At 40.7% G+C, this 24,939-nt stretch overlaps 1 protein-coding gene across 1 annotated transcript in view; it reads left to right on the top strand.

The window, feature by feature from the left end:
• Positions 1-2,990: 2,990 nt before the first annotated feature.
• LOC127967931 (copine-5-like) overlaps positions 2,991-24,939 on the top strand; it is a 73,484-nt gene continuing 51,535 nt past the window's right edge. The window contains exon 1 of the mRNA XM_052568703.1: positions 2,991-3,202. Coding sequence (XP_052424663.1) covers positions 3,093-3,202 — 110 coding nt within the window. The 5' untranslated portion in view covers positions 2,991-3,092. The remainder of the gene's footprint in view (positions 3,203-24,939) is intronic.

Here is a 24,939-nt window from a genome sequence, read left to right as displayed (position 1 = left end):
AAGACATTGACCGAAGCACTGTCAGGCAAATCCACACGGCCATCTTTGTTTGCCTGAAACACGCCGAAGAAATAGATAAGCGCCAATGCTGGGTAGAAAGCTAGGTCTACCATGGTGCCAACTCTCGAGAGCTGTCTCACGTATGAATGCAGCCGCAGCCGGTGGGGGACACGATATAACGACGGCCCTTCCTTCAACCTTTCATCCAGCAACTGAGGTAAGACATTACCTTCTTGCCGAGATAACATATGCAGGCATGTTATCAAAGACCGAAGTGCAAGTTCCTCTCCCAACATCAGGAAGCCCCCAGAGAGTGACCTTTACTCTCTAATGGAGTTTGAGAGGGAGCCAACAGCTGCCTGCAGGGCTGCTAGTATTAGCATCAAACACATGAAAGGAGACAACAGAGAGTCCCCAGCTTCCAGCACATGCTTGGATTAGTCTAGTGCACTGTGCTTGGCAGAGATTAGGCCGCAGGAACGGGCTGCTTTGAAAGAGTCCTCAACCACCTCTATTCTTTGCCAGGGACTGGAAAACACACTGGTGGGAGGGACAAAAGATGCAAAAATTGCTGTTGGTGGTGGAGATGTAATTAATTCATGAGCCTTTGCCAGCAGCTGACAGCCTTTTGAGCACCTGTGAGCTGTTAGATTGTTATCTTAGACCACTATTTAAAAGATGGCACCACAATAGAAGTGATGTCACAAATTCTGGCTTAGACGCCGAGCAGGATAGCAACTATAAGCCTGTCTGTATTTGACCCCCGGACCTTTTTGCACCCGTATTAATCATCTTATCAAGATCTAGCAAGGGTTTTCATTTGGACCTTACCCCTTTAATTCCCTCCACTTAATTGCACCCAAATAGGCCTATTTCTGGCCCCGTTGACGCAATGTGAGAGAAACACAGTAATTAAAGCCCCAAATCACAGTGAATGGTGCAGTTTGGCTGACAATATGGAAAACATTCTTTTTTCCTGTCTTTGTTCTCCATGGCAGCTTTGCCTTCCCATCTGGTGCATTTACTGGTCCTGGTAACCAGTGCAGAGATCCAGTTTGCATCTCTTCCTCACCCTGGCATTGACTTCACATCGTTTAAAGTGGTTTTGTTGGCACTTGGTGGTAATTAGTATGTGCTACAGGGTAAAAGTTGAATAGGGGCACCACTTCTTCTTCTCGTTGCTGTGGTGCTGAAGGCACCACAATTAAACCTCAAAATCAGGAGCACATCTGTGCATCCTCACGTCCACCCACATGCCCATCTGGATGCCCGCTTGCTTTAACGTGGCCTTTACAATCATGACTCACTCCAGAGGGGAAGGGGAGACGAGGGTGGTCGTGGTGCCAGTGTGAGGCTGTTTCCGTGCCCACTGATCTCCAAAGTGGCACCTGCCTCTCACCCGGGAGCTTAAGACCACTCTACTTAAGTCGTCCAAGAAAAGGGATAAAAACCATTGCTTTTAATAGACTTGCATCCTGGGGGAGAAAAAAAATGATTCAGCCGCTACTCAGAGCAACAAACAGCAATACTTTGTGTGCTTTTACTACATTAGTACACTTGTTCTGTGTGCTGGCGTTTCTTGGAAATGGTAATTTGGCTCAGAAAAGTGCTGCTGCAGTTGGACTACTAACAACAATGTGCACTACCTTCCTGTCAAAATAAAAGATGGAAGGAAGGGCACGTTAATTGCATGTTTTTTTTTTTTTTTTTACATTTCTCATTAAAAAGAAAGAGATTAGCTACATCATTTTTTTTGGCATAATATTTTTAAACAAACACTGAACATTGGGATTTTAGGCAACAGTAAATATGTTTGCAAATCATAGCTGACTATTTTTTGTGGTTGAACTGTGATACAAAAAGTTTGCTCTTTGGGAAACATACTGAACTGAACTTGTTCACTTCAGCACTGGGGAGCTGTCCACACATCAGTGGTGCTGAATTTACACACATTCCTCCAATTCAAGTCAGAGCTTTGCATTTTTACACTAAAATAATGTGAATTCACAATGGATCTTTGTTTTACAAGTGACTTGATGTTTTTGATTACTAATACAATGGATAGTGCTACATATTTCTTAACACCCTGATGCATACAATATGGAAAAAGGTAAAAGAATTTCAGTATTTCAGTATATTCTCTTGCAAACTTATGGATTCAGTTTGGGAGAATTACACATCTGTCCTGTGCAACAGAGAAAAGGGGTGAATATTACAGATTTACTTCACCACTTTCATCAGCTTTAGCACAGAATCAGTCTCATTAGTGGAGGGTTTGCATCAGATGGTTAATGTAATGTAAATTTGGAATAATGTAGATGAGACAGAGGCGAACATCATGGGAGCAATATTTTTGAGTTTGAAAAAAATTCTGGCTAGATCCCACTCTAAATTCTGATTGGATGAGCAGATTGACAGACACACACACACACTCCTGTGACTAAACATCAGCTGAATGCTGTGTTAATGTGACAAGTTGCTATAGCAACCTTATGGCAACTACACGACATAATTTATTTCATTTATTTTCTTTATAATTAAAGATTTAATGCTGATATTTTATAAAATATAAAAAATAGTATTCAATAAGTCAAAAAATGTACCATCAGTGCTGAAAAACAATAAATAAATGCTATTTTTTTTAAATGTTATTGCATAAATATATAGATTAGAATGGTGTATTTTGGCACAACGGGATTTAGATTCGGCTTTTATTCAGTTGTAACTCAGCCCCCACGCAGCGCTATAAGGAATCGCGTATGTTGAGTGTGGTGGGGAGCGCAGTAGTACGCATGGGCGTGTTGGAGATAGTAGGGTAGGGCTGGAGAGCACTGGATGCTCTTAACGAGCGCACATGTAGAGCACTTGATGTGCAGAGCGCTTTCTCTCTCTGGTGATGAACCGCAGCTGACCACCCGACTCTACGGCACAGTTATCAGAGACTTTCCCCCGACTTTATCCCCTTTCAAGTTTCTTGAGTTGTAGGGGGTCTTTTCATTAATACCCTGGCCTTGTTAACTCCGGGTTGGTCCGAGCGGGACCGTGAAAGCCTCCGCGGGGCTCCGTGGAACTGCCCCGAGCCGCGCGCGCTCATGGAGGGAGACATCATGGACAAACTCGAGGACATGGCTTCGGTCTACGAGTTCGACCCGCTGACGGGGAACATCCCCGCAACCAAAGTGGAGATCACAGTTTCATGCAGGTAGGGGGAGAAAAAAACGCGTCCGGCGTGGCAGCAGGAAAAAAAGAAAAGAAATATGCGCGTGCGTTTACGCCTCTGCCAGAATAAACCCTGATTCAGAATAGATCAGCCTCGTTCATAGTGTTAATTAACCTAAAGAAGTTAACTGAAAACTTGTAATTCTGTTGGGAATGGCAGTCTTTAAACGTTGCGTATAATACAAATACAAAAAAAGCACATGTTTATAACACAGAAAACGTTACGTGTCTAATCGACTAGAGATGATTTGCATGCGTGTATATTTGTACTGGTTTGCAAGGGGATTTTATGAATTAGGAAGTTTTTAGTTATGGGTGGGGACAGTTGCCACTACCAGGAAACCAATATTTGCATGAATAAAACACAATGCTGATTTTTAAAAGTGTTAAACCTGTTAAATAATTCATCATTTACTGTACTGTATGCAGAGAATATGCATAAACCAGTATTGTGCATTCTACATCTCGTTTACCTCTCTTACTCTTACACACACGACAATTATATGGATTTATTTATGCAAAAATTCACAATTGTGATTTATTGATAAGGAATATGTGTAATTGCACGTGTTTTTCCTCTGTGGAGATGCTAGAACATCTGTGGTGGATGCATGCACAATATGCTCTGTTGCTCTGCTCTCATATTCATTAAACATTCTCAGCTTGATATTGTCAGGGGCTACTTTTGATTTAACTGATTCAACATGGATTTCTGTTGTAATATTGTGTTGGGTGGTCATGGATTAACAGTATCTCGATTATCTAATCAGACTACAAACATCAAGTTGGATATCTTAATTCATATTTCCATGACGGTGTCCCTAAATTTGAAAAGAGCTGCCAGAGCAAAGTTCAGCAGATCTTCATGAGATTTTTGAAAGAGGAGCAGACAGACATAATCCCAGCAGCTACTTTAAAGATATACAGTAGCTGTCTCTTTCTTCATTTGACTACATAAAGAAATAACTTTCAAGGAGACACATGAAAAATATCACTGAAATACAGTCCTTGCTTTTCAACCGCAAACCTTCCTAGTTCAGCAACTAGAATAACACCAAACAGCAAATAAATCTTGCTGTCTTACAATATTAACTTCTGTAATTTATAATCAGCTGTACATTACATTTCAGAGGGCAACATTATATTCTTTTAATATTTTAACCGTAATCACAGCAGTAAAATTTCGAGAATGGCATTCTGGAAGTGGCAGTCTTTTGTTCACAAGTAATAAGGCGTTATGATAATGAAATCTGAATTCCTTTGTACAAAAGTGATGATACATCAGGCAGATTCCTAAGAGATGATTAATTGCATTTAAATGAAAACGAATCTCTGTGATTCTGATAAGTGCAATTATTTTTTGCCAGGATGATTTGTCTTGATTTGAAGCTACTTGCAGATAAAGGAAGAGCGAGAAGTAATTTGTACATGGGTGATTTATAACTGCCTGCACCTGTGGACCATTTATTCTTTTCCTGTTTACTCCAGCATGTATCGCTAACATGCCATTGATAAATAGTGGACAATATTGAATTGTAAAACCCTCTGAGGATAAACTGCGGGTGAAAATACCAATGAATAATAAGTGTGAAATCCTTTGGCTAATCTCCAATACTCTTCTATTATATGAGTCATACAAAAGCAGCATTTTATTTTCTTTGAGAGCCTGGAGTTAGAATGAATGCCACAAAATAATGCTATTTCAGCTTTTATGCAATTTCAACATGCCTAATATAGCACATTATGAAGTGAATCGGATGTGTGGATTGACGTCAGTCTGAAAATGAACATGAGGCATCAACATGATTCCACTGGTTTCATGAAACAGGAGCTTCATTTACTCTAGAGACTTCGATTGGCATTCCCGTCACATATAGAGCCAAGAGCTGTTGTCATAGAGTGACGAGCAGAAGGATCAGCAGATTAAATCTATAATGGATTTCACCAAGTTTGCATTCAAAGGTCCAGCCAAAAGACTCCATTACATCTGACTAGTCGTGTGACAGTTATGTAATTTGCAAGGTAAATGAAAACCCTGTGTTTGAGTTCAACCTCTTTTATTATCAATGAGATGTTCTTCCAGTGCATATGTCATTATTATGACTGTGGACATAATATGGCAGTGGCTTCCCAAGCAATCCCTGTGCTGTTACCATTTTTCTTCATTTAACATTCATGCCACTTTAACTATTAATTTGGTTCCTTCTATAAATGTAAATATTAATGTTCCCCATAATCTAAAACACTCAACCCACCCACTTCCTGTATATATAATGCATCCAAATCTCTAACTGGCACCAAGAAACACTTTGAGCTCATCATCCAATCCATATAGTTGTGTGATCAAAAGTGTTGCTTGCTTGTGAAGAGCATTTCATTTCTTAGTTTTTCTTTTTACTGTAACTAGACATGTCCTGATTTTAATCGCAAGCATTAAATTATTCAACATCTTTTCAAAAGGAGCTTGAAAGGGATGTGGCGTAAAGATCAAACTTGTGTTGATTTGTATTTGTGCTTTTGAGTGCCTTCAGAGAGACAAGGGGAGCGCTGTGATGATTTCAGGTGCACTCTGGGGTGTAGCTCCTCTGGCTTTGTTCTTTTATGGTTTGTAAATACTTTATCTGTAAAGTGTAAGATTCTCTAGCATCTAAAGCACACAGTCTATTTTTGCCACCAGAGACCGTACCAGTTTTATTACCCAAGATAAACACAAACATACCTGCAATACAGTTCACAATGCAAAGAATCCGCTCTGCTTCATATTCTCTGTGCATTGCGGGAGGCGTGGTGTTTGATGATTAATTGCTTTCAGCAGCCAATCACGATACAGATAACCGTCAGTGTGAAATGTCAGCGTGTACCTGGGGACAGATCTTGTAGAGACATTTCCCTCTCCTGCCGGCTCTTCAAATCACCCAGATACGGTGATTCACTGTTGTTCTCTGGATTCTGGGGGAAATAAAAATTACGACCTGTCTTTTGTATGTAATTACAGTGATTTTAGAGCAATTACTTGTGGGCTCGTTAAAATCCCTGTCACAATGATCAGGCATCAAAAACCTGTCAGAGAAAGACCCTCACCCGGGGCGGGTGAGATAAGGCTGGGATTACTGTAGCTGAATAAGGCGAAGAAGCCAGATTACACCACATGCATTTCTAGACTTTTCAAGTGCTGTCGAAAAAGGGAACATCGAGCATCTGTGTTCTTTATCAGGAGCATTGCTGTCTGATTACAAAGATATGCTGTCATCAAAAGCACCACCAAACTGCTTTATTGACCGAGCCTGTCCGCTGTGTTCTACTTTATAATATAATATCATACAATACACTGAAATATGATTTATAATATAATATAATATATTATAATATAATATTCCAAATTCAAAACATCTCCAAAAGGTGATTAAAAACAGCAATTTTGGTAATTTTCACAAAGGTTTAATGGCACCAAGAATATTCTTACACCAGGAATATAAACTGACTTGGAACTACTTGTTTATTAAACAGTTTTAATGCATATCTGTCAGCCAATCAGAATCGAGTATTCAGACAGACCATGGTATAATAAAGTATAGAATATATTTTCTGCCCCATTTTGTGAGAAGACACCACATCAGATGACAAAAGGAAGTTATTTCAAACACTTGACTGATGTTGTGGAGTAAGACGTAAAAATGCTTTCACATTGCAAGTAATTAAAAGTGAGATGTTTGGCATGTGTTACTTTTTCAAATGCAAGTTTTAAGCATGGAGGTCTAGACACATGGGCAATCACGCACAAACAGAGCCAGTTCAGAGATAAATAGAAAGCAATGAAATTACTTAAATGCAAAACCAAAATAACATGCAAATCACAGGCATATATTGAACCGTCGTTGTCGTATCGAACGGTTCAGTATTATATTGAGAATTGTGGCATGCCTAATTTCTATAGATTGGTTTGTAGTTTAGCTAGCTAGATTTTTCTTAAATAGCTTGCCTGTTAATGAGGTGATTTAGCTAATGCTTTATGCAAAATACTTATAGAACGTTTATTCCCCTGGAGAACCCTGGGTTAAGTGAAAGGTAATGATTTATGGATCGCACCTTGTGGGTTTGAACCAACAACAACTTTCTGGATAGCATTCATCACTACAAGTGATCCATTGAGCACGGATGCTTCATTCTCCCGCCACACAGAACCTCATATTACGCAACAGTTTCTGAAACTTCTGGTGTTTGGTTCAAGGTCCCTTAAGAGTATCCTGAACCTTCGATTTATATTCTCCCACATGAAACAATCTCTCGAGGCTTGCTATGCTTGGCAGTGGACAATGATGCTCTGCAGGCAGGTGGCATTGCTTGTGCTCCACTTCTCCAATTTGTAACCCTTAGGCCCAATCCCAATTCTTATTTATATCTCCTACAATAAACACATTAGAGCCTTACCATTCTATATCAATGTGCTGCTAACTGAGACACACACACATATCTGAGACTGCAGCTCACACACTCAAAGAAACTTGTCAGCGCTGTCCCACGACTTTTATTAATAACAGTTCAAATCTGAATCGCTATATTACATTTTCCAGAAACGAGAGGATAAAATCACTATCGTGCAGTCTGTATGACGTCAAATTTTAACGATTTTTTGCAAACATATATTTTAATAATATGACCATAAATATGAACTCACGATTGAATGTAATATAAAACAAATGATTACTTTTCAGTTAAATACTTTATTAATGCCAATAATGCTTACATGTATGTCTTTTTGTTTGCTCAGCAGCCATGTTGCTCTTCCCCTTACCCCTACCCCTCCAAACAAAAGAGAATCGAGATACCCTTACCCCTTCACGTGAACGTGCAAAAAAGAGGGGTAGTGGAATGGCTAATGGGTAGAAATGGGATAGGGCCTTAAAATCTCCTTCGATTCGCGCTGCCCTCTGCTAAATACTGAACTGAGTGGGTGGCTTTCAATCTTTTAAGCCTCTCTGCAGATAGTCCGTGAGGGGCCATTAGGAAATGAAACTTCTTTATATAAAAACAAAAAACTAAAAAACAAGAGGAATGAAGAGAAAGTTGGAAGCAAAGAGGATGTCTTTGAGGTGAGCAGTGTCGACAGCCTGCCCACATTCGACAGTCACTCTAATGACAACAACATATCCAACAGACAGTCCATGAAGATGCAGTCCACTGAAGCACTGAAGAAGTAAACAAGAAAAAACTTGAACCAACAGAATAAAATAGATTTCTTGAAACAGAATTTGGGTTGTCGCTGCCGACAAGGAGCACACAGCAATTGGTGTTCGAAGCAGAGGCTGTGGCAACCTCGGAAACCCCAGCGGAGATCTAGTCCGGCCTGAGCTATTATGATCACAAGCAACATTGATTTTTCTGATCCTCAGAGGTCTGACCCTTGTTCCCTGTATTCTAACATGTGCAGACACATGGTAATTGTCAATCTTGCCTCTCACGAACAGATTCAGTATGCCTGACTGGTGCTTTTTATTGTTTTTTTTTTCTGATGGACATGGCAGAGATGCCGTAAATAACTTCATCCAATTGTTCATTTTCTCAGCCATGGTTGCCATGCCGGCAGAGAGCTTGAGCTTTCTTCATTTTGATCTGAAGCAGAAGAGCCACTCAACTCTACTGATTGTTTTCTCTTATAAGGTATTTTGGAAAGCATTCTCTACAAATCCATGTCAGGCTGGAAACTAAATTATTTTGTTATAAAAAGCATCTTTCTGTACTCTGGGAGTGACCTTGCAGTGGCTAAAGAAACATTAGTACCTCTTTTAAAGATACAACTTGACTTTATTAGTATTGACTAATCAAGTTTTAAAGTCCAGATTCAAGGTAATTACTGTAGCATAAGTCAAGGCCGTAACCATTTCTTGAACAATTTATATTAATTTTATAAAGTATAAAGAAACAGTAAGAAATTCTAGGTCTAATTCTAGTTGGGAAGTAATCATTTTGAACTATTTGCAAATCATTTTAAAATATGGGCACACATTCACTCTTATTTGTATGCCTAATAAGTTGAAAAAGAAAAAGGCTTCTTGTCTCATCACATCTAGTTAAAAATTCCATGAATCATATAATTTATCCCAAATTTTCAATTCAAAAGAGCAAAATTTAAGGGAAAAAAGTTGAGTAGTTTGCATCACTGGGGATAGCTTCATTCCCTTACATGGTAAGAATTGGCTGAAATGAACAGAATATTGGTTGGTTTCTAGGATCGGGACACAAGTACTGTATTGTATCGTCCAATTTGTAATGAGTGAATCTTATGATCTCTATGATATTATAAAATATACAGTGTGAACAATAAAGGCTAACTCCTGAACAAATGACTCATATGAATGGCTATTCTTAGTGAATCAATCAGCTTACAACATAAGCTATGTTGTACATACTATGAAACTACAGTTTGACAAAACAGCTCAAACCCGCTTGTGAGTAAGTTAAAAGAGCATGGTTGCATCAACAAATTCATTTTTCAAGTTGACAAAAAGATTGAATCCAAGATTGGGTGAAAATATGGTATAATGAGTGATTTATAAGCTTTTTTTTATAGGCCGGTCATTTTTGACCGGGAACACCACAAGTGTGACTATGTGCCATATTTTTTACAAAACAAAAGTTTCAAAACAAAATTCCTGGTGAAACATTAGAGTAGACTAGTGTGATCAACAGTAGCCATTTTTTTTTCATAATTATTTTTCATATTTCGAAATTTACTCATAAATTATTTGTTTTTTACTCAAAAAATGAGATCCCTACACTCTCAGAAATAAAGGTACAAAAGCTGTCACTGGGGCAGTACCTTTTCAAAAGGTACACTTTTATACCTATTGGGTTCTAATATGTACACTTTAAGTACTAATACGTACCTCAAAGGAACCAATATGTTCCAAAACATATACAAATATGTACCTTTTGAAAAGGTACCGCCCCAGTGACAGCTTTTGTACCTTAATTTCTGAGAGTGTACTCTCAGATAAATGAGGCCCACGATTAATCAGATGCAAACAGAAATATAAAACCAGTCCTAATTGAAAGAGAACAAGTTGACAAAAAGATTGAATCCAAGATTGATTGAAAATATGGTATAATGAGTGATTTATAAGCTTTTTTTTATGGGCCGGTCATTTTTGACCGGGAACACCACAAGTGTAACAAGGTAACAAAATCCCCACAAAAAAGTAAGAAAATTTCCCCAAAAAATTTGAGTTTTAGTTATACCCTTTGGGAACAAAGTCACTAAGTTTCAGTCCAAAGTGATAACATTAACTATTATTTTCGGGAAAAAGAAAATCTTCTCCGGGTCAAATTGACCCGAACACCACATCAGGGTTAAACGACACGGGGCATTATAATTATAGCGCCATTCAACAGACTTTTCAAGTCAGAACCGGGGGACACATAGAGTACAAAACCAGCATCACATAAAATATACCATATGTACGTTCATCTTTTCCAGGGAATAAATCTTAACATTCTTTTATGACCAATCAGTGTACATTTCACATCCAATATGTCACGAAACATACATGGTGCTATGCACTTTGCGTCTGTCAACAAAAATTGAAAAAAAAAAACATTGGATGGGTCAAAATGATTGATTTTGAGAAATGTTTTGTGGTTTTGGCCATACAATAAAAATCAGTGGTCAGGTTTGAAACAACATGAGGGTCACTTGATGTCAGAATGTACATTTTGGGGTTGAAACTGTTAACTGTTTTATGTAAAGACTGCTGTTATAAAACTTTGTGTAACAATGTAAAATTACCTATAGTGCTATCATAGATTTCAGGTTCACGTAATGCAAACCATAGAGTGTTGGCTTTTGCTTGATTCTTGTCTTAGTAGGTGTTTTTTGGCCAGAATAATTGCAGTGTGGATCAGACCTTATGCCAGAGAATATAGTTTTAATGACTTGATAACTTCCAGGCCTAGCATGTGCTAATCACTCTTAATCGCTAATGGCTCTTTGATGTGCATCACTAATTTGTGACAAACACGAGTTGCTTTTTCAATAATCTTTGTTTTTCTGCTATGCAATTGGCTTTTAATGCAATTCCTCTGATACATCTAGCTGTGACTCGTGCTGAATATCTTCCTTTCTCTGTCAGAAAAATGATCTGCCTCCTGTTCTTTGTAACTAAATTGACCAAATGCGACTGGCCATGTGGATTCTTTCTCAAGCTGATAAATGCTTTGGGCTGAGCAAGAAGACTGTGAAACTGAAAGGAATGCCGACTTTGGTGGCAGAATTGGATATGTGTGGGACACCCCTGTGCTTCTGTCTATCTCATCACAGTCAAACACACAGACACACACCTGACTAAGAGGTAGTGGAGCATTGAGGGACCTGGTTATATATGCAGACTGCCTCAAGACCACCAAAGAGACAGGTCTGGAATACAAGAAGGACTGTCTCATAATGAGTCTCAGAAGTTATAAGTAAATTACTGGTGGATGAAAGGAGTTTGACACAATTGGGTTTAAAACTAGTGAAGTGGTTCAGCTGATTTAAACTTAGTGAAAGTATTTCAGCATTTTGTAGAGTTGCTGTAGGGTTGATAACTTAATGTTTTCTTTCATAATATAATTATGAATTATATTATTGTATTATTTAAAAACATAAAAAATAAATAAAATAAAACCATAAAAGCAAACGATGGCGTCAGGCCTTGTAGAGGCTTGTAGAGGCTTTTATTAAAAGAAAACAAAACAGAAAAGGGAAATAAAGTGTCCCAAAATAAACAGGGATTTCTGGTGTCCTCATTGTACTTTGGGGTGAGTGAAGGTGGGGCATTGTTTGAGAAGGAAGGGTCCAGGTATGGGGTGGAGTCCGGCAGCTGCATATGCTCCCCTCTTGGTCCCGGGGTGCGAGCGGGCGGCGGTTTCTCCTGAACAGCTTTCAGGGAATAAACGGCCCGGCATCCTGGCCTGTCAGCTGCATAATTGGTGCAGTTCACATCCCGACAGCGGGTCGACGGTGTTTCTCTGTAAAAGCGAAACTACTCTGTTTGTCCTTCCAAAAGAGGACACAACTAGAAATCAGTGGTTAAGTTGTATTTACAACACTGTTCCAGAACAGTTAAACCCAAATATTCAGATGTGTGCAGCACATTATATGGAGGACTGTTTCTTGATCCTGGGAGAGAAGATTACAGTGCCGGCTGTTCTGACTCACAGTCTGTAAGTATGTTTACATAACGTATGTAAAGGATTTGCCACTGATGATTCAAACTTGAGTTTTGAGCAGTGGTTTTCAATTCCAGTCCTCGCACAACTCAGCTCTGCACATTTTGTATGTTTCTCTTATGGCTTTAGATGCTTGTTCTATTCAAATGTAAGTGCCTTGCGAAGTAGACATCATAGGATATTCCACCATGATTCAAGTTCATAGCTAATGTATGATGTCACCGGGTGACTAATCCGAGCGGAACTTTTCTTTTCCGGGCGGAACTGAAGTGTGGGAAATATTTCCGCCCGGACTAATTTAAGTGAAACACGAGTTCCGTTCCGGTTGGCCCAAGGCGGGGAAAATTATCCAAGATACACGTCAGGTGTGGGAAGAGGACGTACCGGATACCGATTGGAGGATCGGGAAGGAAGCAGAGATATAAAAGGGGCTGGTTTATGAACAGGAAGAGAGTAGTTTGTTCCGCTGTTGTTCCACACGATACGGAAGTGGCTGGTGTGGTTGTTGTGATTTAAGGGCTGCAACGGAGAATCCAAGGAAAGTGGATATTGGAAGTGCGGAGGAAGTTAAGTGATCAACCTGTTGTATGTTGTGTTTACATCTTATTGTGGATTGAGTTGAAGGAGCAATCCTATGTTTGGAAGGCCCCTGAGTGAAGGAGATCATTGAATTCGTATTGGGAGAGGACAACACTGTGCACTGGTGGGTGAAGACTTTATGAACATTCCTTTTATATTGTGGAGAGTGGATGACGGATGTGGAGGGAGGCTAACTGCCTTTAAGAAAGGGTTCCGACTGCATATTTCTCCGTAGCAGTGGATAATTCCCCCCCCCCCTCTTGTGTTGATCTAATAATCCTCAGTGCTTGTGTGTTTACTCAGTGTTGATAGTAGTGCCTTGCTTTGGAGATCGCTGGGAAAGACGGAGAGACTCCGGTGTACGATATATATGCCTGCTGTGGTCTGCCCCCTACCTTCGTCCATCTGACACGCCCCGCCAGGACTCTGAGCCCGATCTTCTTTCACTGAGTGTGTGATGTGCGTTGAGTGCTGCTATATTGAAGTGTACACACGAGAAGAATTGTAGTGCCTTTGTGGTGTGTGGTGTTTGTCCGTGGCTGTGTCCCCGGTCGTAGGAAGAGGCCTGACGGAGAGGAGCAGTGTATTGGTGGCAACCAAAGTCTTTACCTTAAGTAAGCTGGAGCTTGGACTTGTTGGAGGCGCCTCTGGAGGAGGTTGGATGACGTTGCCCATGCAGCGATCTCTGTAAGCTTTTAAATCATAGCCTTACCTTTCTATCCACGTGTCGTTGTGTCATTGGCCTTGTCAGCAACCACCGGCCTTGTGTGTGTCGTCTGTGCTGTCTCTTCGACGAGGGAAGCGAAGGACAACAGCCGATCCTCCCCCGTGTGCTCCCTTGTCAAGCTGGGCGGGAAGCCCAGTATTGTTTGCAGTTCCACCTGTAAGGCCCACCAGCCGTCAGTCATCAACCAAACCCGTATCTGCTTGGAATACCGACCTCTGAATATCTTCAGTGGTGAGTAGCCAGTTAACAGCCCAGCCCTGTGAATACTCACCTGTGTATTGAACTTTGTACTTACCTGGGAGCTAGAACCCCTGCACCCTAACAGCCCAGCCCTGTGAATACTCACCTGTGTATTGAACGCTGTACGTACCTGGGAGCTAGAACCCCTGCACGCTAACAGCCCAGCCCTGTGAATACTCACCTGTGTATTGAACGCTGTACTTACCTGGGAGCTAGAACCCCTGCACGCTAACAGCCCAGCCCTGTGAATACCCACCTGTGTATTGAACGCCGTACTTACCTGGGAGCTAGAACCCCTGCACGCTAACAGCCCAACCCTGTAAATACCCACCTGTGTATTGAACGCCGTACTTACCTGGGAGCTAGAACCCCTGCACGCTAACAGCCCAGCCCTGTGAATACCTACCTGTGTATTGAACGCCGTACTTACCTGGGAGCTAGAACCCCTGCACGCTAACAGCCCAGCCCTGTGAATACCCACCTGTGTATTGAACGTCGTACTTACCTGGGAGCTAGAACCCCTGCACGCTAACAGCCCAGAGCCAGAGCCACCCCCCCCCAGAGCCAGAAAGTCCCTGCACGTCAACTGCCTAGCTCTGTGAGTATCTACCCATATTGCGCTCTGTACTTACCTGCAATTGAAGTCTTTGTGAGTCTGCAGCTCCCGCTGTATGTGTGCATCCCCTTGTTCACTAGTGCTTTAAACTTCCCTGGAGTGGAGTCGGCTGGAAATTAAGGGCTGAAGTGGAGTGTTGTCGAGGAAGGGCTGAAGAGGAGTGTTATCGAGACTGGTATCTGTGGACAAAAATAGTTCGAGTCATGAGTAGTTTTAAAGTTTCCCCTCCCCTTTCCCCAAACTTTTAAATAAATTAAACTGTTAAATTTTAATCTTGGTTGTCTGTCCGTTCATTGGGGTGTTGTGGGACCTCCTCGAGGTGGAAGCTAGAGGGAGGAGCGAGACCCGTTAAATTAGTGGTCCGCTCTGACCTGCGACAATATGTTCCATTTAAAGTGCATTGAAGTGGAGGAAGAGGGAAAGCCTCCGTGGGCTTAACTCGGGAACAGGGGCCACCAAGGCAGAGCAGGTGGCGTGGGAGCCCACCAGGGCGGAGCAGAGGACCACCACAGCCAAGAAGATGGGACAGAAGCCCACCAGGGCAGGGCAGAGGACCACCACAGTGAAGTCAGTGGCACCGGAGAGCAAGTCTGGTCAGGTGGGACTGAAACGGAGAACATAAACAGATTAATAGTGGCCTCTGTGGCCATGATGAGATGGTAGTTGGCCTCCGTGGCCGTGACATGGCTGGTGGTGAGTTCATTCATGGCCTCCGTAGCCATGACAGGAATTGGGAAGTCGATGGGGACCTGACCTGACTCTGGGAAGTCGATGGGGACCTGACCCGACTCTGGACGGGCGACGGGGACCTGACCCGACTCTGGACGGGCGACGGGGACCTGACCCGACTCTGGACGGGCGACGGGGACCTGACCCGACTCTGGACGGTCACCTGCAACGGCCATCTTGTGCAGCGGCGCTGGGCTGGCGGGCCATCTTGTTTAATTGACTCATGAGTCTAAAACGAAACAAGTCCTTAAACAAAGCTTCATCATTTAAAGGAACCTGATATACTAGCTCACAGAACTGCTGAACATACTTCTCAATCGATTGATCTCCTTGTCATAGATTTAACAGCTGGTGGACTGGAATCCATGGTTAGGCTGGATTGGTGAGAGGCTGATATGGAAGCCGGAACTGATACCTCTGTTACGAAGGAGAGTCAGAGGCGTTTGGATCCAATTGCAGCATTTATTCAACAGAGTGGTCAGAAAGGCAGAAATCAGGATATCCAGAATCATAAACAGTAATGAGCAGAGATCGGGGCAGGCAGCAGAGAATCAGAGTCAAAATACACAATCCAAAGGTCAGACATGGAAACACAAACACAGGGAAACCGCTCAGAAATGTAAAACGGTGCTAAACAAGACTTCACAAAGTGTCTGTGTGTGAGTGCTGCTTATATGTGTGTGTAAATGAGGTGCAGGTGTGGCAAGAAGATTAGCTGATGAATGAGGTGCAGGTGTGGCAAGGTGATAGTGATGCAGTGACTCATGGGAGATGTAGTTCAGGTGTGGTGCAACCGTAAGAGAGGTGCTAGTGTTCAAGTGATGATATGGTGACATCTGGTGGTTGATGAAAATTCCTCTACTGAAGTTCATGGGCACTCCAGCTAATGATCGTGACAATCAATAAATGATATTTAATATAAATAATAGTAGTTAGTATTTGGAAATCTGTGTGTGTGTGTGTGTGTGTGTGTTCGTGATGGTGATTTTAGTTACATTGTTCTGCCATTAGATGGTGACGAGACTATTTGATGAGTCAGCAGTGAAGACTTTTAAATTGAAAGATACTAAAGCAAAGTTCTGAGCAAGGAATTAATTTTTTTCATTCAAACCAGATTTTACACAGCCAACAAATGCACTGAGCAGCGCTGTCATCGGAAATAACCCATAACAGGGTAAAGGATAGTACGAGACTATCGGACATTCAAACACGAATATGAGATTGAACTGAAGAATGAATGCTGTATCAGATAGCTTATCATGGTCTCCCAGTCAGTATCTCTATACCCAATACACTGCTTTTGCTACAGTAATAAAATAAGCTTTTAATGAAGTAACCTAACGTTCCTTCGTTACTAGCTCCAAAGTGATGTTTTGGAATTACGAACAGAGGCTTGGGCTCAGCTGTTTAACTCGATTTCTGTTGAGACATTGAGATGGTAGAGTCGAATTTGGCGTAAACAATGTTACCATTGTGCAGGCTGCTGGTGGTGGTGTAATGGTGTGGGGGATGTTTTCTTGGCACACTTTAGGCCCCTTAGTGCCAATTGGGCATTTTCTAAATGCCACGGCCTACCTGAGCATTGTTTCTGACCATGTCCATCCTTTTATGACCACCATGTACCCATCCTCTGATGGCTACTTCCAGCATGATAATGCACCATGTCACAAAGCTTGAATCATTTCAAATTGGTTTCTTGAACATGACAATGAGTTCACTGTACTAAAATGGCTCCCACAGTCACCAGATTTCAATCCAATAGAGGATCTTTGGGATGTGGTGGAACGGGAGCTTCGTGCCCTGGATGTGCATCCCACAAATCTCCATCAACTGTAAAATGCTATCCTATCAATATGGGGCAACTTTTCTAAAGAATGCTTTCAGCACCTTGTTGAATCAATGCCACGTAGAGTTAAGGCAGTTCTGAATGTGAAAGGGGGTCAAACACAGTATTAGTATGGTAATCCTTTAGGTGAGTATATGTATATACATAAATATATAAATAGACTGCTAAAGCCACTTTATATTCAGTGCCTAAGTTTTTTACTAATCTAATGCAATATGCCATTAAGAAATGAATATTTGAAGCAGGTCAAATTAAATTGTCCCTTTCACTATATAACAAAAAAGAGGCACTAAATGTCACACAAGGTCCTTGTTGCTAATTTTGGTGTAATTTCTATTAATACAATTAAAATGACACAGTGACAAATCCAGATACTATATTCTAATTGGAATTAGGGCTGAGGTGATACTGCATTTGCATTGCATTGCATTTGCATTGAGTGTTGGAATGACTGATTGTCTACTGGTTGAAACGTCATTTGGCTGGCAAAACTGCATTCACCAATGGTCGTTTTCATTTTGGGTAACATATGTTTCCTGACGGGCTTCATCACGTGAGCCGTCACCGTGTTCCCCCTAACTTGATGATAAATTAGCACCATTAGGTTTCGCTTTATTAGAACGGATGCACTTGCCAAGGCAGAGCATGCTGGGTACAGCTGTTAAACACCAGTGAGCTTAGGAAAATGCGAAAATATGTAATTTTCTTTTTGGTGTCAGTTGATTGAAATAAATATTTTTAAAGTACTTAATTTAAGGCTTTTTTTCATTATTATATCCTTAAGACAGCTGTATTACCTTAAGACTCTGACTGTGAAAAAAAATAAAATAAAATAAAATAAAAAAAATGTATTAACAAATAAATACACTTAAATTACACTGTACTTCTGTGTTACAAAAATATTAGTGTCATGCCCATTCAAACCGAGGGGACATTTGCCCCCTAAAATTTTTGAGCCAAGTGTTTTTTGAATGCAGTTTCAAAAAGAAAAAAAATAGCCTTATAATATTTTTTTTATAATTGATATAATCACATCGGTATGATTAGAACGTTCCATGCTGCACATCACCAGCTGCTAAATTCGAATCTGTGTTTGCTGGTGCTGAGCCACAGACAGATATGTTTTTACAGTGCTGCACATTATAACCAGTCACACATGATTTTTGACTGATCAAATTGGTCTTGTGTTATCACATAATATTTAAAATATGTGGCTATATTTTCTAAATGTTATATTGATAATTAAACTGCATTTATTTTGTGCAATACCCTTCCCTAGTCTTCTATATAGTGTGTGCATTATTGAAAACATCCAAAAAGCCTCCATACTAGCTTACTTTAAGTAGGTTAAAGCTGGTGGAGAAAAATGATCATCAAAACCAAATGTCACATTTTGCTGTAGAGAACAAGTGCGTGGGTTTGGTGTGTGGCTTTGGCTTTAAATTTGAAGCTAGATCTGATCTATTTGCTAAGGATTACACTGGCAATCACTTCCATTGAATGTGATTCAGCAGTGTCATGGTCAGAACAAAAAGCCTCCAACAATCCTCCAAAGCATAGCGACATAGTTCACACACTCTAAAGATTGTTCAGTTCTTTTGAGTTTTATATAAGATGAGATTTCAGTTCACAAGAATGTTTTATAAATGAGACTGGTGGGCTGGAGATATGTGATGTAGATTTATGAGTAAGTAAGTGAGAAGGAGGGAGACAGAAAGTCAGAGACAGCAAAAATGGGGAAATGCAGGGTTGTAGAACCAAGATAAGAGTTGTAAAAATAGCTGGAGGCAGGGGTTATAGAAAAAACCTCAGAGAGCCTGAGCCAGACCCTTAAAACAGATCCATGGAAAGAAAATCTTGGAGGACAAGACAAGACAAGCGTTCTACAGAGAGTTGAGTTCGCTTTGAAGATTGTGCAGGGAAGCACTTGGCAGGTGTTGTAGAGATGTTTCTGCCACGTGCTTTGCTGCACTTCTTCTGTTCTGCTACCTATGCCTCATTCTTAAAGCACACAAAGCTGCAGTGGTCAGGTGACGCATAAGGCGGTGCAGGTATGACCAGCTCTGCATCAGTGGGTTTGATGATAAGAACCATAAAAGTGTCTCTTTCATTCTTCTGAAGAAGACAAAAGAGGAAATTTTGAATAGGTCCATGTTGCTGTTTTTCATGCAATTACAATGAATGCAAAATATGGTGGCCATCTAAAAGTATTAAAACTATATTACTATAAGCATAAAAGTATCATAAAGGTAGTCCATAAGAGCTTTTGCTATTCCAATGATATCATATATTCCAAACTATAACATTGTGTGATGAATTGCCTGGAACTTGAATAATCAATGAGTCGATTTAAATTGATTTTGCAAACTGAATCAGTTCAGTGAATGATTCATTCAGTGACCAGATCCTTAATTCTTGGATTCATGGTTGAAAAATGTACACCAATTATGTGGACAGGAACAGACTAATTCATTGAAAGAAATCCAACCCTGCATTCAAATATACCTACTTGCCAACTAGGTGAAAAGAGTAGTATGTCCAAATTCACATTATTCTCAAAGCAGTATACCCAAAATATACTAAAAAGTAAAAAAAAAAAAATATATATACATATATAAATATTCTGAAGTGTGCATCTGATGGACAATTTACTATCCTATAAGGCCACATGACAATGACAGCATAAAGAATGTTATGTCCAGATTTCATTCATACAATGCATATTTATACTACTGTATACTGAACATACTTTAATGCGATTCAGATGCAGCCCATAATAATGCTTCATTCAATGACTGACAGCCCAATTTCCATTCACTTTCATTATGTCGAAAAAGGGCTAAAAATTTGTGTTCCGTGGATGAAAGAAAAAGACATGGGTTAATTAATAATGAAATATGATGTTGTTGCCTGTTAGCTGTGTACGTGATGTGGTGTCACTTTCATCGCCCAGAGAGTTGTAGCACCACAGTGCTGCAGTTATACATCCTGCAACAGGCAGGCCTGCCTCTGCATCTGTACCTCTGACATTCCACACACTGCATTGAAAGCCCTGGAGGGGCAGCTGGCCGGAGTGAATAATTAAATAGATGGTGGGAAAAGCATACTGCGTGGGCATCCAGATCGATCCAGAGAGCGCCGGCTCAGTTTGCATCACTCAGGTTCCCATTTCCGGGGACACATCGAGTTTTCATCACACAAGGGATGAAAGCCAATTTGGCCCCAGCCACCATAGACTGCACCATGGGATTGATTCATTCTGATCTGCGTTGCTTAGGAAGAAAACCCAGCATTAGTATGCACAGAAGAGGATGAAAAATTCCCAAATGCCATCACAGCTTAAAGCCTGCAGACTCCAGAGGTTTTCCAAAACGGCAGGGATATGACTGGTCTGGAAGATTGTCTACACTCACAAGCAGTCGGGTTACTTTGAGAAAAAAATAATTTTAACTGAAATATTATGAAATACGGCATATAACTGCGCTGGTCTCTCTTGAGAATCGGGACATAATTGCTTCTGGGATTGGAGAGGTTTTGTTGCTGTTGCTGGAGCAAATTGTATCTATCCAATATCCATTATTAGAGGTTGCCCCGACAAAACGCCTGTTCTTGGGACACGTATTCAGTCATGCACTGTGGCCTCAAATATCGATTCTAATCTATACGTTAATAAAAAGATCATTCGAGCGATAGCTATAAGCAAACATCGCCATATGTTGCTGTACTTCTAGTCGGGATATAACGAACCGCTACATATGCATATCATTTGCATTTTAAAAGGCTACTGCACGGAGGCTGCCTGTGGTTTGCATCCAAGATGAAACTCTAGAACTTAAGCGTGTGTGGGTGTATTGGCTCAATGAGTTCATCCGAAAGTGTGGCAATGAATGTGCATTGTGTTATGATGCAGTCAGGCGTTATTTACATTGACTTCGATCTGCACTGAGAAACAGGGTGTTGACACCATTAATTGCACTGATGGTGCCTCTCTAGGCAGGCAGTTTATAGCTCTTTTCTGTGGTGCTCACTTTTATTGTCCTCAGTCCTTTGATGTTTTATTTTGTCTGATGAGAAGATTTAATCAGTCTCTTTATTTCAGAAGTTAGCGACACACATGCTCTGTTCTGTTGTTATATTTTCTGAATCTTCCTCTCTTGACTCAGATTTCATACTCTACCTATCAATTTGGGCTCTGACGTCATTCTGACAGATCCAACAGTCCTGTGATAACATCAGTTTCGGAGTTGTCATGGCGACCTGTTGAACCGCTCAGAGAGATGTTTGTAAATTATAATCGCACAATGATGTCACATATACACAATTCAATTACATATATATGGTACACAATGATGTGAATAGCTGATTTACATGTCTAGAGCATATGAAGTGAATCAGCTAGTTTTAATCAACTCACCTTTTTATATATACCATGGGAAACAATAAAAATCTTCTATTTTGCCCCCTCATTTAAGTAATTTGAGTCCAGAACAGTTCAGTGTACTGTTTGATCGAGAAATGTTCCATTAACTGACTCTTGACTTGAGAAACATTATCAGTGTTATTTTTCCAATACAATTTATTAATTATGCTCTGCAGCAAAAGACACCAGAAACATAAATTTTGCCCCCCTTGAAATCCATAGAAACCCAAGAACACACATATCTGGGATATTTGTTAATTTGAGTCTGAGTGACTGTCTGGCACGTCCAAAAGAGAGCATTGTTTGAGTGACTTGTAGATCTGTGCTGACTTAAACAGTAAACAGTAAGGTGACCGTTATTCAGAAGGTATTGTAATCAGCACAATATTACAACATTCCACGGCCCCACTAAGGGTCAAATCACTGCCTCCTCTCCTTAAATGGAGCTCCATCTCTGAGATATCACCATTCTTTCCCTGAACAGCTTCTCCTTCAGCCAGCTGGCCTGAACAGTGGACATTATCTCCAGCTCTGGGACTTAAATAGTACTTTAATGGAGCAAATGGAGCTCAGGACTCTTTGTCCTCTCTAACTTCTCTTCTCAGTTGGTGTTGAGCAGTGGCAGTGGTGATTGGAGGCACTTTAAGGGCAGGAATGGGCACTCCTAGATGCCAGTGTGTGTGCTCTCTCAAGCCCCTTTCACACTGCCATTCCGGCAAATACAGGGTTAAAGTGTTCCTGTAATTGTTCCCTGGTCGCTAGATTTGGCACTTTCACATTGCCAGTGATGACCCGGTATATGTGCGTGCTTTCACACACAGCCCTTGAAGATCCCGTAACGACACGTGACATCAGTGCGTGACGTGTAATGTACGAGTCGACAACGCTTGGCACGTTATACTTTAACTGAAGCAAGCAAACGATCTCGGCGTCAGCGCGGAAAGTGAGGAACTAACTGACCTCTGCTTCATTACAGTTTGCACATATGTTTTCGTCGCGAATGTTGATCTTCCTTCAAAACAGCCGGTAAAAGAGTCGCGTGATAACGCGCGTCATCACTTCGATACGGAATTAGATCTGGCTTTTGTTCACACAACGCTTGTTCCGGATCGATTACCGCAATGTTACTAGGTCCCCGACCCGGGTTCAATTCGGTAATCAATTCCGGGACGCACAGAAGACGACCAGGCAATGTTACGGGAATATTGCGGGTCCGACGTGCAGTGTGAAAGGGGCTTCAGTGAGGTGTGTGTGTGGGTGTTAAAGCTCCAGGGAACTGTACAGGAGGCCACTGTTGGAAAGAAAAAAGGGGTTGCAGAGGGAAATAGGCCTGTTTTACAGTATGTTGTATGTCGCACCCTGAGTGCAGATGACACATTCTGTCTGCCTAGCACCAGAAATTCACAAGAGAGTCCAGCATGTGCACTGACCAAGGCCATATCCATAGACTCATTTGAGATGGCAAACACTTTGCTTAGGAAGTAGATGAGTGTAGGTGGCTTCAGTTAGGGAAGGAGTGAAATAAGTGCACTCAGGATCGATGGAGGATGCACTCAGGATTTGCATTCACGCTTATGTGGTTTGTCCATTTTTAGTTTAATAAAGACAATTGCTTAATTCTTATTTATATAAGAAATATTTCAACAATCTTGAATCCCATGAAGAGAGAAACTGTGAGTGTTTGGGAATAATCACAAGCAGTTTATAAGAGAACAAAACATCATGATTGTTGAAACCAGTTTAGTTCATACTGAAATGAAAATTGGCACCTTCAGGCCATCCAAGATATAGATGAGTTTGTTTCTTCATCAAAACAGATTTAAAGAAATTCAGTATTACATCACTCGCTATGTAGTGTGTCCTCTGCAGTGAATTGGTGCTGTCAGAATGAGAGTCCAAACAGCTAATAAAAACATCACACTAATCCACAAGCAATCCTTCCAAATCAATGATCATCTTGTGAAAAAAAACAACAACAAAAAAAACCTCACCTTTATGGTGCTTACAGCTCTGCCACTGACTCACTTCAGTGTAGCTGGACTGCTGGACTGCTGGAGTAGCTTCAAAAATCATTTGGCAAAAAAATGACCACAAAGTGGAAGTGGGGAGATTTTTAATTGAGTTGATAATGTGAGTGAATCCTGGCGAGTGAGATTTGGTTAGCAAATCCAAAGGGCTTGCAAAATAACATTATGAACATGCATTTCTTATGGTGTTTAACGATCTTCAGGAGCCCATTAAACGCATAATATTTCAGTGTCATTTTTTGGGTTATTTAGTGTCATTACATGCACATTAGACATTAATCATGGCTAATTACACGACTCGCTCTCTGAAGGGAACGTTACTGAGACAAAAAGCAGCATAAAATGCAATTTCAAAGAGGAAGTAAACAGTGGGAGCAAAACATGGCCTCCCACAGATCGTTTCAACTGTCTATATCACAAGTATTATCACACCTAGCCCCCGCATTCACACTTATATACAGAACTCCACAAAAACAGAATGAAAGACGTGATGTCCAGAGATTGTGGGTGTGTTTGCTGTCAACTATTAGTTATATACTCTGAAGTTAATCTGTCACATTTATACTGAGGTCAATGTGTAGAACATCTTAATAACACGTTTCCTCCAGTGAAATCAGCAGTTGTCAATAGCTCTTGTATGCAAAAAAGGCCTACTCTCAAAAAGAAATGTCACTCTGTATTCACTACCAAAACACTGTTCTCTAAATACTTTTTGGAGATTACGTAAAGAGTTCTTTTGGGTCTCTTGTACTTACATTTTGTTCCCCTATGTTGTTACTGTTGACATACCAGTGTCAGTTGCGCGATTTCAATCATAACCTCTAATGAGGCATCTATGCATATACGTCTGTTTCTTCGGGCCGCTGTATGAGTAATGTCATTGGAAATTTGTGAGTTATAACACTTTGACCATTCCAAGATGGCGGACATGTCGACATGTATGGAGTGGTCGAATGTGGAAGCTACAAACACATCTCTATGGTTCTACTGCCATTCACAATGCATCATCCATTGCCTCATGGGATAGTAATGCGTCCATTGAATGTTTTCTGCAGATTCTCAGTGGAAGTATTTGGTCATCCTTTTTGCTTACTGATTTGATTACTTTGAATTTGGACGTTACTGCATACTGTTTTCATTTACTAGCCTATATAGTGTAGAATAATGCATTTTCAGACTCAGCATAAGGTAAAGCACAAGAAAAACAAATGTCAACTTTGACCATTTTTGCTTGAGTAATATAATAATATAATATAAAATTATCGCTGATTTTAATTTAATGCAATTGAATCCATTTCCAGTTGGATTATAAAATCCTATTCTGCATCATCA

The sequence above is a fragment of the Carassius gibelio genome, chromosome B11 (assembly GCF_023724105.1).
Source record: "Carassius gibelio isolate Cgi1373 ecotype wild population from Czech Republic chromosome B11, carGib1.2-hapl.c, whole genome shotgun sequence".
Lineage (NCBI taxonomy): Eukaryota > Metazoa > Chordata > Actinopteri > Cypriniformes > Cyprinidae > Carassius > Carassius gibelio.
This window is presented reverse-complemented; position numbering and strand designations above follow the sequence as displayed.